The following is a 15,556-nucleotide window of genomic DNA, read 5'->3' as shown; positions in this document are numbered from 1 at the left end:
GCAGGCAGGCAGGGAGACAGAGCATGAAGAAAGGCAGGTAGAGAGGCAGGCAGGGAGGCAGAACAGGAAGAAAGGCAGGCAGAGAGGCAGGCAGGGAGGCAGAGCAGGAAGAAAGGCAGGCAGGGAGGCAGGGCAGGAAGAAAGGCAGGCAGGGAGGCAGGGCAGGAAGAAAGGCAGGCAGAGCAGGCAGGCAGCTGAGCTGAGCTCCACTGTGGACTGCAGTGATTCACTTGGCATGAGAGCCTGAGGTATTATGAGGAGAGATTGCCCTCTTGTGGTGCTATATTTTCCTCACAATTTTGTATTTATTTTACTCTCAAAGGTTAGTTTCTCCTAACAGACAAAAACAGCTTACCGGAGGCCAGGACTCACATGAGTAAAATAATATAATAACATTAAGATGACTCAGTGATTGGTCAGTGTGGAAAGTGGTGAATATTGCTTACATGTAATTGAAATGTTCTGTTTAAATGTGTACGATGTTTTGAAAAATATATCGAGATAGATACCAAATCAAATGTTATTTGTCATACGCGACAAATATATATATTCTCATTGTACCCTTAGTCACAACATTACAGAGATTAACTAAGTAAATACATGTGTTCATACAGTACTTTTCACTTTATAGTGCACTACCGGTCAAAAGTAGTGTACTTTATAGGTAATAGGGTGCCATTTGGGAAACACAGGCACTGTAGCAAGTCGTGTGTACACTAGCTATGACTAACAGGAAGTGGCCACGAACACCACCGTGCCATGAAAAACAAACTCCATCACTGACAGGCTGGGGCCGCCCAATAAGGTGTGGCCTGTAGATGGTATCACATGAGCATGCAACCAGGTAACCCATTAAACCCCTCAGACCATCACTTGTGTTTCAGTAGCTGTCTGCACTTCGACAATGACACATACACGTCTATTGTGGATCTTTACCCTAACTGCCTCCCTCAATCTCTCAGGTAAGTCATTGGATACACCCGTCTCCTCACAGCACAATGGCACAGGTTAAGCCCTAGTCAGCCATAGTCAAAGGGCACTTTATTCAGACTGGTTGCATTAACAGTACAGTGAGTATATAGATACAGAGAAAGAATCGCTAAAATGCAATCTGGATTTTTTTTTTTTTACTGCTATATTGATAGTAAATGTAGCAATTGTATAACAAGGGAACAACATTCCCACCTTTTCATTGTCAATAATTCAATTTTGCCCATATTCTTGATGTTAATAAGCTCACCGGTTAGAGACCACAAATCAACCAAATCCGCTGAACAGCACAGCAAATAGCTCTATATTCAAAATACTGACTGAAGAAGAATTGATCAGAGATTAAATTATTTTATCACTTTCTACTGTGTTTTTGTGGTTTAAGTGATTTATTTTTTACTCAGACACCCTCAACCCTTTCAAAACCTCCCACTCCACCAGTCAAGAATCACTGATTTATAGTGATAAATCCTTAGCCAAGTCTCATTCTCACAGCGACTATTGGGAAACATCAATTTAGTAGTGTTAGTAAGTGTTGACACACCAGGTGCAGTACGGATGGAATGACAAGACAGAGATTATTGCATTATCTGGTCAACTCAAACTGACTGTGGTGGACATCGCCCATATGTCAAAACCTTGTGCTGTGGAAGTGTCTGGAAACGAGATGACCAATTTAATGACATAATTCCCAATGTTCCTCTACGGCCCAATCATGGCTCAATGGGCCAAGGTCAAGTACAAATCAAACAGGCCTGACGGAAAAAAAAAAAAAAACATCTATCCATGTGTCAGCCCTTGATATACACTCTCTAACAAAACAGCACCTAGTATAATGATCATATACGAGGGTCCAACAGCCTGTGTTCATCATGTATCTGAGGTATTCAGACTGTAGTTTTATTAGACAATGTGTAAACATGAATGAAATGCATTGAATATAAGGAAAGCTGGGGTTATACTCCTATAGTTCAAGGGTAAAACACTGCTATACTGCCATCTGACTGTTCCTTACCAATGGACCAGTCAATACCTGAAAACAAGGTTCAGCTTATGACACGTTTAGAATAGAATGGAAAAAGACAAAGATGGTCCATTCTTGAACTCTCTCTATCCCTCACGTTCTCTCTCCTTCTCTCCCCACAGTGAGTCATGGTCCTCTTGAAGGAGTGAGGGACTATGAGGTAGTCCGACCCATCAGACTACATACTCTGCGGAAAAGAGAAACCGAGGTACATTTGTCTCCTGTTCTTCCTTCCTGCACAGGAGCTGTTTTGCTGTGAAGTACTCTGTAGACATCAATGCCAACCTATTCTTTGTTAACAAATGTGTTTACTGCTTGTAACAAAGTGGTAAAAGAGACCATGTTAATATACTGAGGAGAGATTATATCTATGGTATCAACTAATCCTAATCCTCTCTCTCAGTCATCCAGGCCAGAAACTTTGAAGTATGCAATGAGAGTGGGTGGGAGAGACATTGAGATGCATCTGGAGAAGAATAGGTATGTACTCTGGCAAAAGACTCCTATCTCATTCTCCAAAATGTTGACCTCTCACACAAGTAGGATTACCACATGCTTCTTCTTACCCCTAAATAAGGAACGGCACTATGTGGAGAACTGTCTTTCCACAGTCTTATCTTAGTTGCCATTTGTAGCCACACACTGCATCCTCAAATATATTTTTAAAAAATACATGAATTCTGTTATCACCTCATGAATTCCTTTGAACATGTAATAAATAATTTTTTTTTTTTTTAAATCCCCTCAGGGAATTACTCACGAAAGACTATAGTGAGACTTACTACACTGAGGATGGCACACCAGTCACCTCTACGCCTCAGGATATGGTAAGTGATTAGAACATACCCTTGATAGGTAGCCGTAGGCTGTTTATAAGTGTCTTGATTAAGGCCCTTTAACCTCGCCTTCTACTTAATTCTCTTCTCCAGGATCACTGCTACTATCACGGTAGTATTGTGGATGACAGTGAGTCTATGGTCAGCATGAGCACCTGCGATGGACTCAGGCAGGCAGCACTACATTTCTATCAGTCCACAGTGAAACACTATTTCATCCCCTAAATCGATTGTATAATGTCTATTGCGTGTTTTTATTTTAGTGGATATTTCAGAACGGCCGCCCAAAGGTACCTGATTGAGCCCCTGTCAGGGGGGGATGATGGGGATCACGCAGTGCTAAAATACGAGGACCAGAGCTCCAAGCCTATGCTGTGTGGAGTCACTAATTCTACCTGGAACGAAGACTACCCTTCCATTACTAGCAGGAGCCGTTCTCGAGCCTCAGTAAGACATCAATGATGATCCCAATTCTTTTTTGGTTGCACCTCAACTCACATTGGTTTAGCGCCCTCCACTTCTAACCACAACGTTTTCCTGTTTACTAGGGTCCATCTATACTTCAACAGCAAAAATATGTTGAGCTTGTCCTCGTTGCAGACAACCGTGAGGTAAGAACTGACAATACACCAGCTAACACAAGTGCCTCACCTCTACCCGAATCAACACAATAAACTTCAACATTTCATTTTTATCATTTATTTGGCCAATATTTTTGACCAAATAATATTTAGGAAAGCAACGCAATATCTATAAAATAATGTTAATAATCATATCTAATTGGTGAGCAATGCATCGTGACAGGGTGTCCGTTGTTCTCGTGTGCACACTAAAACATATCGCATCCATACCGTTTCAGTACAAGAAGATGGAGAGTAATCGGGGAGAGCTGCGTAAGAGGATATTTGAAGTGGTTAACTTTGTCAACATGGTGAGTCAGTCACATTGTGATGCCAGCTTTACATACCTACAAGATCCCCTTACAGCACCGTGTCCCTGTTGGCCTGGTATCCGAATATCCAACACCTTCACATTTAATCCGTTTCTCACCACAACTTTTTTGGTCTTCTGGCTCTGCTTGGACAGTACTTGTTTGCTTCTCTGCCTTATGAAGGTCATTCAACTCAAACCGCTCTATGTTTTAATTGCTTTCCAATGAACTGTAATGGTTTCCAGGACACCGATTAGGCCTAGTTCTGGTAAACCACCCCTAATTGTTTTAATGGGGAGAGTTTAACCTAATCATGAAACAAATCTGCCTGCAGGTGTATAAGCCCCTCAACACCTTTATTGCCCTGGTTGGTCTGGAGGTGTGGTCAGACAGTGATAAGATATCAGTGACCGCCCCTGCTGGCGCCACCCTGGACGCCTTTACCACGTGGAGGAACAACGACTTGGTCAAGACTAAGCCCCACGACAACGCGCACCTCATCAGGTAGGCCATGACATACACACCTTATTAGATAGGCCCCAACACAAACCTCATCAGGTAAGCCCCAACTCACACCTCATTGGGTAGGCCTGGACATACACACGTCATCAGGTAGGCCACAACGCAGATCTAATCAGGTAACTATAGGACTCAGCCAAAGAAATGGAATTGTTTTTCTAAATGTCCTCACCTCAATCTCTGACTGGTTTAAGTGTTTCATCTCTGTGAGTCACTCATGGTTGAATATAAGGTAAACAGTGAGTATAAAATAAGAGGCAGATAACATTCACTTTGGACATGAACGCAAGTCCTCCAATGTCTGCCAAACCATGAAATGTTTGGTTTGGGGACACTCTTTTCACACTACTTCGATACAGCTACGACCGGAAGTGATTTTCGTAGCAGGTTAGGTGATCATTTTTTGCTAACCCTAATTCTCCTAACCTGCTACGAAAAAGGTAACTTCTGTTCGTAGCGATATCGAAGTGGCGTAAAAATTGTTTTTCTCGTTTAGTGTGTGCTTGTCAGACACCTTTATAGGGTCAGCTGATGGTCACCTGATTAGGCCATCTTGGTTTGGAACATTGTTATTCTTGATAGACTCATATTGAAGAATTCATAACATGGGTATTTGACATCAGGATCATAATCTTCTTTATTCACCAAGTACATTAAAGCAATAAGGCCTGAGGACGGATGGTATACGGCCAATATACCACGCCTTAAGGCTGTTCTATTGCTCGACACAATGCGGAGTGCCTGCACACAGCCCTTAGCCGTGGTATATTGGCCATATACCACAAACCCCCAAGGTGCCTAATTGCTATTATAAACTGGTTATCAACGTAATTAGAGCAGTAAAAAAATGTTTTAAAAAATGGTCATACCCATGGAATACGGTCTGATATACCACAGCTTTCAGCCAAGCAGCATTCAGGGCTCGAACCACCCAGTACATAATTACACATACCCAGTCCACAGACATCATACAGATACAATATCAGTATTTCGGTGGCTGAGGACAAAAGTTTGTGAACAAAAACAGCTGGCAATGTGTCTCTAATATTCAGTAGCTCATCCTGAGTAAAAGTAATCCTCATTCGTCGCAAATCCACGAGTAAACAAACAAAAACAACGAATACACGGGCAGCACAAAAACACTGTGGCTGACATGAATACATACGTATGTGGGGTTGACATGTTTCTTGTTCCCTGTGTTTCAGTGGCATTGACTTTGAGGGATCGACGGTGGGTCTGGCCTTTATCGGGACTCTATGTTCAGGTCATTCTGCTGGGGTGGTGCAGGTAAAGTACATTCATTAGGTGTACATTTGCCTACACAATAAGCTGCCATTATTTGAAATGTGGAAGTAGGATCGTTTTTGCTTCGAGGAATTGAATAAGTAAAATGGGACAATGGAGAGGTTCTACCAAGCATTCAAACTGTGACGTTTACAAAGCAGAAAGGGAGAAGATTGAATTGCAAGATTAACTTCTTTAGAAATAGTTGTGAGAAAAATGGCATGGTAATGAAATGTATTTTACGGTCCCATGTGGCTGAGTTGGTAGAGCATGGTTCTTGGGTTCAATTCCCACAGGAATACAAAAAAGTACAACAAATATATGCACTCACTACTTTATGTCGCTCATGTGGAAAAAATGTATGAAAAGTGTAATCATTGGCCCCAGAGAAGTCATTAAAGACTTCTCTGGGTCTAGTTAGGGACCATTAATAAATTACACAATGTAAATGGGACAATATTTTCATGTTGCACAACTTTAGTTGTCTCATTAAATGTTTTCAATATTTGTGTATGAATTTCTACAACTTATAGTTGGTTTGAGGTTTTTAAGTCATTGATTTTGGAGCTATTGACATCATTTTTATTTCCCATGTACATTGTGTAATTTACTGATGGTCCCTAAATAGCCCCATAGGGATATCGAATGTCATTGGGCATTGTGATCGGGTTGCATGCAGCTGCGCTATTAATTGATGATTATTTCGGTGCTGTGGGCATTTGTGCAGGATTTAAACAAACCCAACCCAAGGGGGGAAAGAATTGCGTACCCTGTATTCTGTGACACACAATTTTTTCCTAAATCTCAGTTTTGGACGAGACAGATTTTATGAGCAAAAGTATCCTATTTACACTTTGTAGTAAAGTTTGACAGTAGAATAAATGTTTCTGACTCATATCAAAGCCACGTAGGAATTTTCAAAATGAGAAGTTGCTTTTTGCTCTAATCAACCAACATGCAGAACAAGATGTCTAAATCAGAAAAAGGAAGCTCGATTAGATCTTAGCGCATTTTGATAGAATGAGACAGTGACAGTCATTGTATATCAATTTAATCTCTAATTTATTCATCCAGGTTAGTTTCACTGATAGAACATGTCATCAAACACAGTCAATTCTATTTCATGTTAACTATTTACTTCCTTACAGGATCACAACCCCAGGGCCATAGCTGTGGGGGCCACATTGGCCCACGAGATGGGCCACAACCTGGGCATGAACCACGATGACTCCAGTGCCTGTGCTTGTTCTGGGAATAGCTGTGTAATGGCTGGGGCCCTCAGGTAAGGACTGTTATTATGAAAAGTTTCAAGATATATAATGTTGTGACTAGATTGGAATGCTGTCAATGATAAACCATATGATTGATTGCGGTTTACAAGCAAGAGGGAACTTGTATTAAAGAATACTTACAGGCATTGTTTTCTCTGCTCATAACACACACAGAGCAGCCATACAGTACTGACCCCTTGGACAGCACAGTGGTTTGTGCTACAGTGGTTATATTGAAAGTCAGTATATGACCTTATGGGTAACAGTTTTTTCTTTCAGCTGGGATATCCCAAAGTCATTCAGTAGCTGCAGTAGTTTGAGCTATGACCAGTTCCTGAATAATCGTAACCCTGAGTGCCTACTGAACAAGCCAGACTACCGAAATGTGGAATCAACCCCAGTGTGTGGGAATGGCTTTCTGGAGAGAGGAGAGGAGTGTGATTGTGGCTCCCTGGAGGTGAATTAACCTTCTCATTCTATTCCATCTACCCACCATTTAGATCAACAATGTAGCAATCAAATCAGACAAAAGTTGGTTCTCGTGGAGTTAATACAAGTATGTCAAGTGATTACATTACATTTCTGGGAATAACATTTCAGATTTACGTGCGTGGTCTTGCCTGTTTTCCTTAGCTCGGGGCAAAAGGGAGAATGCCTTTAACAAGCACAGGCCTATCCTGATATATATATCCACCACCACCAGCCTTAGAAAAACGTACATATTTACCCAGTTTGGGAATGTCTCTTCAAATGAGTACTAACATAGCAGTAATGCAATGATAAGACTCACTAGATGATTCACATTTCCAGACATTGCAGTCTATACATTTCCACACATAGTATGAGAGTCATGGCTATATGGTGATCTGGTAAAGGAAACTTTGAAGGTAACAATCCATGAGCATCTGTTTACATTCCAGTCAGAGGGAGTTAAGTGTGCAGAGCAGTTCATTCACGTCAATCTGTCCAGACCTGTTAAGTCAGTTGGATAAGATACCATATTTTTGTGTAACTATCTTGCTAAACTACACCTCTCCTGCCAAGTCGTGTTTGTTACAGATGCTTGTAATTCCTATTCATAGCCTACTAAGGTACAATGTTTGTTTTAGTTAGTTAGCGTGTCTTACTGCGGTATAATACTCTAGCAGTAATCATGGAGTGGGGAAACCCCAAGTTATCTAGTTAAAGCCTACACATGCATAGTGGCTTGACTTTGAGACAACTTACACACTGGATGGACGTACGTTATGTTCTCATTCCTTAATAACTTTCTGATCCCCCTCATAGCATCATCATAATGACATGTAGGATGTTGATGTTATAGGAGTGTACAAACCCTTGCTGTAATTCCACCAGCTGCACACTGACCAAAGGCTCAGAATGTGCTGCAGGAGAGTGCTGTGAAGACTGTAAGGTGAGACCCGACCACATAGCCACCATGCCTCTCCGTCTGCTCTAGACATCCGGATGTGTTCCTTTGATTCTACAGCCCCCTCGAGAACATGCAGCAGACACGTATAACTATGTCAAAGGCTTTTTATGACTCAAGTGCATTGAAGACATTTCACTTGCATTCCTTTATTTGATCAAACTTAAAAAGGAATGGAATTAGTGGAAGCAGAATATTTTCCATGTCATCACTTGAAAACAAATCCTCTTGAATGCGTATTTTGTTTAGAACTAGGCTGGCAAAAGCAACTCGCGGTGTACACGTAAATTAATCTTCTATTTCGGCAATCGGAGTGGATTCAGAGTACAGATGCAGCTTCACATCTCCTTCACCAAGCTAATAGACTATACATTCTATACTCATGACTGTCGGAAGACTAACAAGCTAGTGATAGTGAACATAGCAACAACCACTCTCCACAGATCATGGCCTCGTCCACAGAGTGCAGAAGGAAACATGACGACTGTGACCTAGCGGAGTACTGCACAGGGAATTCAGCCGTCTGTCCTGAGGACGTCTTCTCTGTCAATGGGATCTCCTGTGACAGAGGGAGGGGCTACTGCCGCAACGGCCAGTGTCCACAGCATCATGACCAGTGTGTGAAAATGTATGGCCCATGTAAGTGTGAAAGCATTTCCCTGTCTCGTCATCACGGAGTCACCTCTCATCAGATCAGGTCATGAAGGTAGCTAGCTTTTCTGGTCTTTTTTTTAGATGACATTTTCTGTCATGAAATGGTAAAGTCAAGTGTATTCTAATGCTAATGTTTAAAGTGTGGAAAAAATGGTCACTTTTGTTGTTGCAGCCTTTTTGACACGTGGTGTCAAAAGGGAAACACGAACGGGGTCGTATCAGTAGATATTGCACCAATTTGATTCAAACTCTACTTAAATGCTATTTAAATTTGACCAATTGTACAAATGCTTCTTCAATGCTGGATGTCATGCGCAACCATGCCCTGGTGTCTCTTGCTACATTTGCTGCTGTAACTAGCTGTTACTCGCTATGCTTGCGGTTTCTGATATCCCACCACCCCAGCCTCCACCTGTGGGTTCTGTTTCTTCCATCGGGGTATCTGATATATGATATCGTGCTCACTGCCTGTAGTTATATTATCATCTTCATATGACGCTACGCTCTGGCAGATACCCTGAAGGAGCAGAGCCCTAACGCCAAGACTATGCGTTGTAATATTTTCTAATAAATGGTTAAACGTACACGTGGTGTTTCCTTTCTGAACTACTCTAATGCATTGTGTAACATTGGGTGTTATTCCCTCCTCAGCTGCTGAAAAGGCCACAACGTACTGCTATAACCAGAACACCAGAGGACTGTACTATGCCTACTGCAGACGGCCTTCACAGGACCAGTTCATCCCCTGCCAGAGCCAGTGAGGCCTAACGAGCAAATAACATGTTATTTCAATAGGCTGCTTTTACACTCAGATTGTAGTGTTGCTTATATAAGCGACATGTCACTGATATGACTCCCTCCTGTGGCTCTCCTCTGTAGAGATGTGCAGTGCGGGAAACTCTTCTGCAAGAACGGTAATGATGACCCCAACTATGGTCGCATGGTGAAATTCTCCGACTGCAAAGCCACATTCTACGGTGATCACACCAGTGACTTTGGACAGGTGAACACGGGGACCAAGTGTAATGATGGGAAGGTAAGGTTACTTTTGTCTGTTGCTACTGGGGCCACCTCTAGTTTTTAGAAATAAAATCAAATTGAATGTGTACCGTGTTATTTTCTCATTTATTCTGGTGCCCATTCCTGTCTTCTATTCTAAGGTGTGCAGCAAGAACGAGTGTGTGGATCTTGAGACAGCCTACGGACCCAAAGCCACCAACTGCTCAGCACGGTGCAAAGGACATGCTGTGAGTACAGCACCCCCCGTCTCTGGTTTGGTATTTGTGAGCTCAGGAAGAAACACTGCTAATAAGAAGCATAGGCCATTGACGAATGTTCTCCATCTCATTCGGTTTGAGGCAAGATTTTCCAGGCCTCACCAGTTGAGGCTGCTTTTTGTCATCTCTGCTTGGACGTCTCTCCTCCAAGTGTTTCTTGGTTGCGCTTTCTTTTTGGTGAAAAAGCCAAACTAATGTTGAATGACATACCTACTGTAGGAAAAAAAGGATAATATTTTCTTTCTAATGATGTACATTTTTTAATTCTCAACTCCAAATATTGAGCAAATTACACTCATTGGAGCCAATTGCACTCACTGGATTATTTGACATAGGCTTTGAAAATGCACCCGTGGTAGGCTACCATTATGGCAATTTGCTGCTGGTAAGCTTTCTTGACTTGGACATTTTTGCCAACACATGGCTAACCTTTGTTTAACCAGCTAAACAGCTGCTCTTAGCAAAAATGTGTTTGGGGTTACCTTTCATGCTGATAGGCTGTTAGAATTTACACTTCCTCTACCAAATTTTATGTGGGAAGGTCAAAATAACGAAACTATCTACCAAATCTATTCATTTTAAAATGCATCTTTCCATTATCATTCACCTTTTTGTTAATGTATTATGGGGTTGCCGGGGAGGGGGTTCCCTAGGCACGTAAAGGTTGAAGACCCCTGCCTTTATTATAATGTATGTGTTTCTGTGTTGTGACACTGCAGGTGTGTAATCACAGAATGGAGTGCCAGTGTGAACCTGGATGGTCACTTCCAGGCTGTGATACAAAGGATGGAAGCTTCACGGGCCTCTCCAGAGGTAGGCCCCTAAAGACATAAATCAGAAAATCGTGTTAAAAAAAAACCAAAAACAGTTTCAATTGATACAAGGGATAACATTGATACATGTTACTCCAATATTGCTAGAGTAATTAGTGTTACTACAGGAATTTGAGCATCTTTATGTATAGTTTTGCCAATAGGTTTGGTCTGTGTTTTCATTGTATTCAACTTCTGTATAGACCTTTCCTTAACCTTGCCAACCTCTCTATGTGTGATTGTAGAAGGAGTGATTGGCATTGCGGTGACAGTCTCTCTGCTGCTTCTGGCTGCTATTGCTGGGGCAGTGGCTGTGTTCCTAAAGAAGAGACGACAGTCCCCCACTCTGCCTAGGTTAGTCCACCACGTGGGGCATATATAAACATTCACTGCCAAGATAATTCTTTGATACATTAAGATGTACTCAATTGTCAGGTCTCCATTGTAAAATACGTATTCTGACATCATTGGGACTTCCTGGATAAAAATAAAAATCTGTCTGCTCATCCACCAGCCACCATACCCAGAAGAAAATCCATGAAGTGGACAACCACATCCATAAACTGCCAATTCCCAGCCAAAATAAAGCTATGCCACAGCAGGTAATGAAATACCTTTTGATTTATACAGTATCATCTCAATGTTGGTCTTGGTTGATAAGGTTCTTGTGTCCGTGCACTGTTGCCTATTTATGAATAGCTTTACTATTTCCAGCCCAAGCGACCAAAAGTAGCTCCGCCCCCACCCCCTCCAGCTGCTAACCAATCACAAGTCCCGGTCTATGACTTCAGGGCCGCACGACAGGTAAGAGACTATTAGCATAATTTTAGATATTACAATGGCACATAGGTGAATTAATCCATTTAGATATGAATGGGAATAACATTTAGTATTAAGTAAATATTTCTCTCTCTCAGGCTCTGAGACCACCACCACCACGTGTCTGATGTCAACATCTAAAGGAGAAGAGTGGAAACATGAGGAACTCAACCCTTACCAAGACCTCAAATGCAGGGCCACAACTGCTAGGCCAGCCAGTGCAGTCAGTCCAGAGACCTCACTTCTTTGGGATAATTTTACAGAACCCTAGACTAGAGACAAGTTGGCTCTGCCACCACTTCTGAAAAAGCCTTGTCCCAGATCTCTTTGTGCTCTGGCCAACTCCATTGCTCATTGTTTGGCATGACAACGAGTGACAAGGAATTAGCATGATGGCACAAACAGACTGGCACTCAGGCTACCTATGAAGCCCAAGGAATGTGTTTGTGCCAATGATGTGCATGATGGGTGAACTCAGTATAGTCACAAATATGGAATGGACTGAGGAGTCCTCTTTACGAGGAACGTCTTAAAAAATGACACTTTTTAGTATTCATTTTATACCTGTAATTTATTTGTCACTGCCATGTCAGGGAGTGAGTGTTCAGTATGTGATAATATGCCATTTATTTTCATACTATTACATTTATCAATGGTGACTGTATATTCCTGACTTTGGCTGAGTACTGAGTCTACAGTAAATATTTTTTATTAATTCAAAGATTTACTGAGCACAGCCATTGCTGACTAAAGTTCTGTATATAAAAAAAAAATACACATGCTCAATACTGATAAAGTAACTCAATTTTAGATTTAGGAATTCTAGTGAGCAAGAATTTACAGATTTTTTTTTATAGAACATTCTTAAATGCTGCACAACTAACTGCAAGTCTGCATCCACCGTCTGAGAATACAACTGCAAAACTATTCAGACCCCTTGGATTTTGTCACAAAGTGGGATTCAATTTGATTTGTCATTTTGGCAATCAACACAAAATACACGGTCAAAAAAAAAAAGTTTAAAAAAAGTATTCTTTAAGACGAATAAAAGTGGAACTAAAATAGTCGTTACATAAGTATTCAGCTCCCTGAGTCACTACATGGTAGAAACACCTTTGGCATAGATTACAGCTGTCAGTCTTCTTGGGGAAGTCTAAGATATGTACCTGGATGACTATGTATCTGGGTGATTTAATACATAATCCACAGCATTATATTAACCATGTTTAAAAGAGATATTCAATGTCTGGTAGATGGGTAACTAACAAATCAATCACTGCCCTTCTGTTAAAGCTTTCCAAAAGCTCCCTGGTCTCTGTAGTTAAATCTGTGCTTGAAATTCAATACTTGACTGAGGGACCTGAAAATGTATGTATGGGGGACTGAGGAAGGCTTAGTCATTCCAAAATCATGTCAACCCCTATTATTTGTTAAGCCAAAATGTACTCCTGAACTAATTTAGGCTTAACTAAACAAAGGGGCTGAATACTTATGCAACAATATATTTAGTACTGAATTTATTAAAAGAAAAGAAAGTGAAATCCAAGGGTTCTGAATACTTTTGCAAGGCACTGTATCTGTGTGTGAACGTGTCTGATTTGCTATTACAGTATACTATTACTTGAACAGCCTTTTCTGTAATCACAATCTCTCTCTCGGATTGTAAAAAGATGCCACCTGATTAAAATGTCAGGCATAAAATGTTTTTATTTTTGACACGATTGTCCTGTTTATGTAGTACTTTGACATTTATAAACAACTACTCGGCGCGCAACATTTTAGACACTGAAGTCTACCAGAGGACATGCATCCACCCATTCAACCAGACGTGTAGAGAATAGATTAGCAACATGTAGTATAATTCAGATCAAGAGATACCTAGAATGTAGGCCTAACACGAGCAACTGAAGTGAGAAGGTATTTGGCAGACTGTCCTCAAACCTGCAGAGCTAAAAACTCCAGAAAGCCACGACAGGGAGAACAAGAAACATTGCATTTAAATTTTATTTTTTTAAGTGATACATCTACATAGATTTCATGGCCTCGCATGACAAGCACTGGACTTATTTTTCCTCACCCTTTTTTTACAGCTATTAAGAGACTTTAAATTACAAATATTTTTGTACATTCGAGATATGTTTAGAAACTGACAAGAGGTGAGAAATACGGCCCTCCTACGGGGCCTGTACTTCCCCTAACTCGGAGCACAATACAGGGAAAAGAAACAAATCACATTTTTAAATACAAAACAAAAGTATCTGGGCCATGACACAACTCAGATAAACCTGACCCATGTTGAGTTGAAACAGGCGCCAAGATCTCTCCATGACCACTGCTGAACACAAGAATGGGACATTCTGATTTCCCTTCTCCTCACCAGTCACACACAGGTGTTGGCGTGTGTTTTGGTAGTGGCATGGCACATTGAATGCAACTCGTTTAAAAGCCTTACAATATATATATTATAAAAGGGAAAATTCACATGAGAATAAAAATCTTAAAAGCTCTTCTTGAATGATTAACACAATAGAATAAATGTGTGTACATGTGGCGCGACGGGAGGAGTGTCAGACAAGCAGTTGTAGCCCCCAAAAATGTTGGGCTAAAACTAAGCACCGGTTCATTAAGTCACAAGTCCTAAAGAATCAAGTCAAACCTTAAAGGGTTGAGAGCGGGTGTTATAAAAGTAGTGTCAGTTCCTGCCATGGAGGGTCAGTTCCTACCATGGAGGGTCAGTTCCTGCCATGGAGGAACAATTACTATGTATATGTTAAGACCATATAATACTCACAATCAAATTAATTCAGAAGAACCATCAGACATTACTACATGATCAATGTAGAGACACTGTAGGTCCGCAGCTTTGATTCTACCACAGATAGTGAAAACTGTCATAGGGGGAGATAACTCATAGGATGGACAAAGAGCCACTAAAGAGAATGGAAATTCCGATAACATCAATCTTCACAGCGTCTCACTGGATGACTCAATCCACTCCTCTTCAGGGTACTGCTTTCCTCAAACTGCTAGCAACTAAAACATTGAATTGGAGCCGATTTGGAGGCCAGCTTACCCGTACGTTTCCAACATTGGAGTCATTTGAACGCATCTGCATCAAATCAACAGTAGATGGAGACATTAACACAGCTTTTGTCAAGAAACGCCCCAAATATTTCCTTTATGTAGCGTTGACAAGGAAAGCAATATGAAATCAAACTAAGCGTCATTATTATTTCAACACAGAAATGTTTTATCTTAAAACATAAAATAATGAACACGAAGAAGCTTCAGTTCATTTTGGGACATATCTGTGGCGTTACCATTTGCTCCATGGGAAAGATTTCTCCACCATCTTGTCACGGAGGGCATTGAGAAGACGACACCACTGGTTGTTCTTCCCTTGTGTTTAGTATGTTTCTTCACCATGAGGACTTTCTTCCTTCCACATTCAGCACATCACTCAAGAATAGTAGGCCGCTCCCCACTCAATGTTCCAGAAAAGCTGACCAAATGGGGGCACCACACACCCAAGGTACTGGTGGCTGTCTTCAATACATACTGTCGGCCTATATCCCTTTTGAATCAAACTTTACCTTTGCAGAATATCTACACCGAGTGTACAAAACATTAAGAAGACCTGCTCTTTCCATTACATAAACTGACCAGGTGAATGCCATGATCCCTTATTGACGTCACTTGTAAATCCACTT

General features: G+C 41.2%; 1 protein-coding gene across 1 annotated transcript; it reads left to right on the top strand.

The window, feature by feature from the left end:
* The first annotated feature begins 208 nt into the window (after nucleotides 1-208).
* LOC110525887 (zinc metalloproteinase-disintegrin-like brevilysin H2a) lies at nucleotides 209-13,567 on the top strand. The gene is made up of 22 exons (XM_021606373.2): nucleotides 209-962; nucleotides 2,137-2,222; nucleotides 2,418-2,494; nucleotides 2,763-2,841; nucleotides 2,944-3,020; nucleotides 3,114-3,297; nucleotides 3,399-3,461; nucleotides 3,710-3,781; nucleotides 4,116-4,285; nucleotides 5,506-5,587; nucleotides 6,733-6,866; nucleotides 7,135-7,312; nucleotides 8,180-8,269; nucleotides 8,728-8,923; nucleotides 9,590-9,695; nucleotides 9,818-9,974; nucleotides 10,099-10,185; nucleotides 10,935-11,028; nucleotides 11,273-11,381; nucleotides 11,542-11,629; nucleotides 11,742-11,831; nucleotides 11,945-13,567. The coding sequence occupies exons 1-22, from the start codon at nucleotides 905-907 to the stop codon at nucleotides 11,972-11,974; spliced, it is 2,307 nt and encodes a 768-aa protein (XP_021462048.2). The 5' UTR covers nucleotides 209-904; the 3' UTR covers nucleotides 11,975-13,567.
* Nucleotides 13,568-15,556: the final 1,989 nt, after the last annotated feature.

The sequence above is a fragment of the Oncorhynchus mykiss genome, chromosome 6 (assembly GCF_013265735.2).
Source record: "Oncorhynchus mykiss isolate Arlee chromosome 6, USDA_OmykA_1.1, whole genome shotgun sequence".
NCBI classification, from domain to species: Eukaryota; Metazoa; Chordata; class Actinopteri; order Salmoniformes; family Salmonidae; genus Oncorhynchus; species Oncorhynchus mykiss.
Note: the sequence above shows the minus strand (reverse complement) of the source record. Positions and strands in the feature narration are given on the sequence as shown.

What these genes read in the sequence shown, in the direction of transcription:
- LOC110525887 (XM_021606373.2), top strand. Translation starts at nt 905, where the DNA reads ATGACACATACACGTCTATTGTGGATCTTTACCCTAACTGCCTCCCTC. An exon ending in TGCGGAAAAGAGAAACCGAG is followed by an intron (nt 2,223 to 2,417) that starts GTACATTTGTCT and finishes CCTCTCTCTCAG; the next exon opens with TCATCCAGGCCAGAAACTTT. An exon ending in TCGTTGCAGACAACCGTGAG is followed by an intron (nt 3,462 to 3,709) that starts GTAAGAACTGAC and finishes ATACCGTTTCAG; the next exon opens with TACAAGAAGATGGAGAGTAA.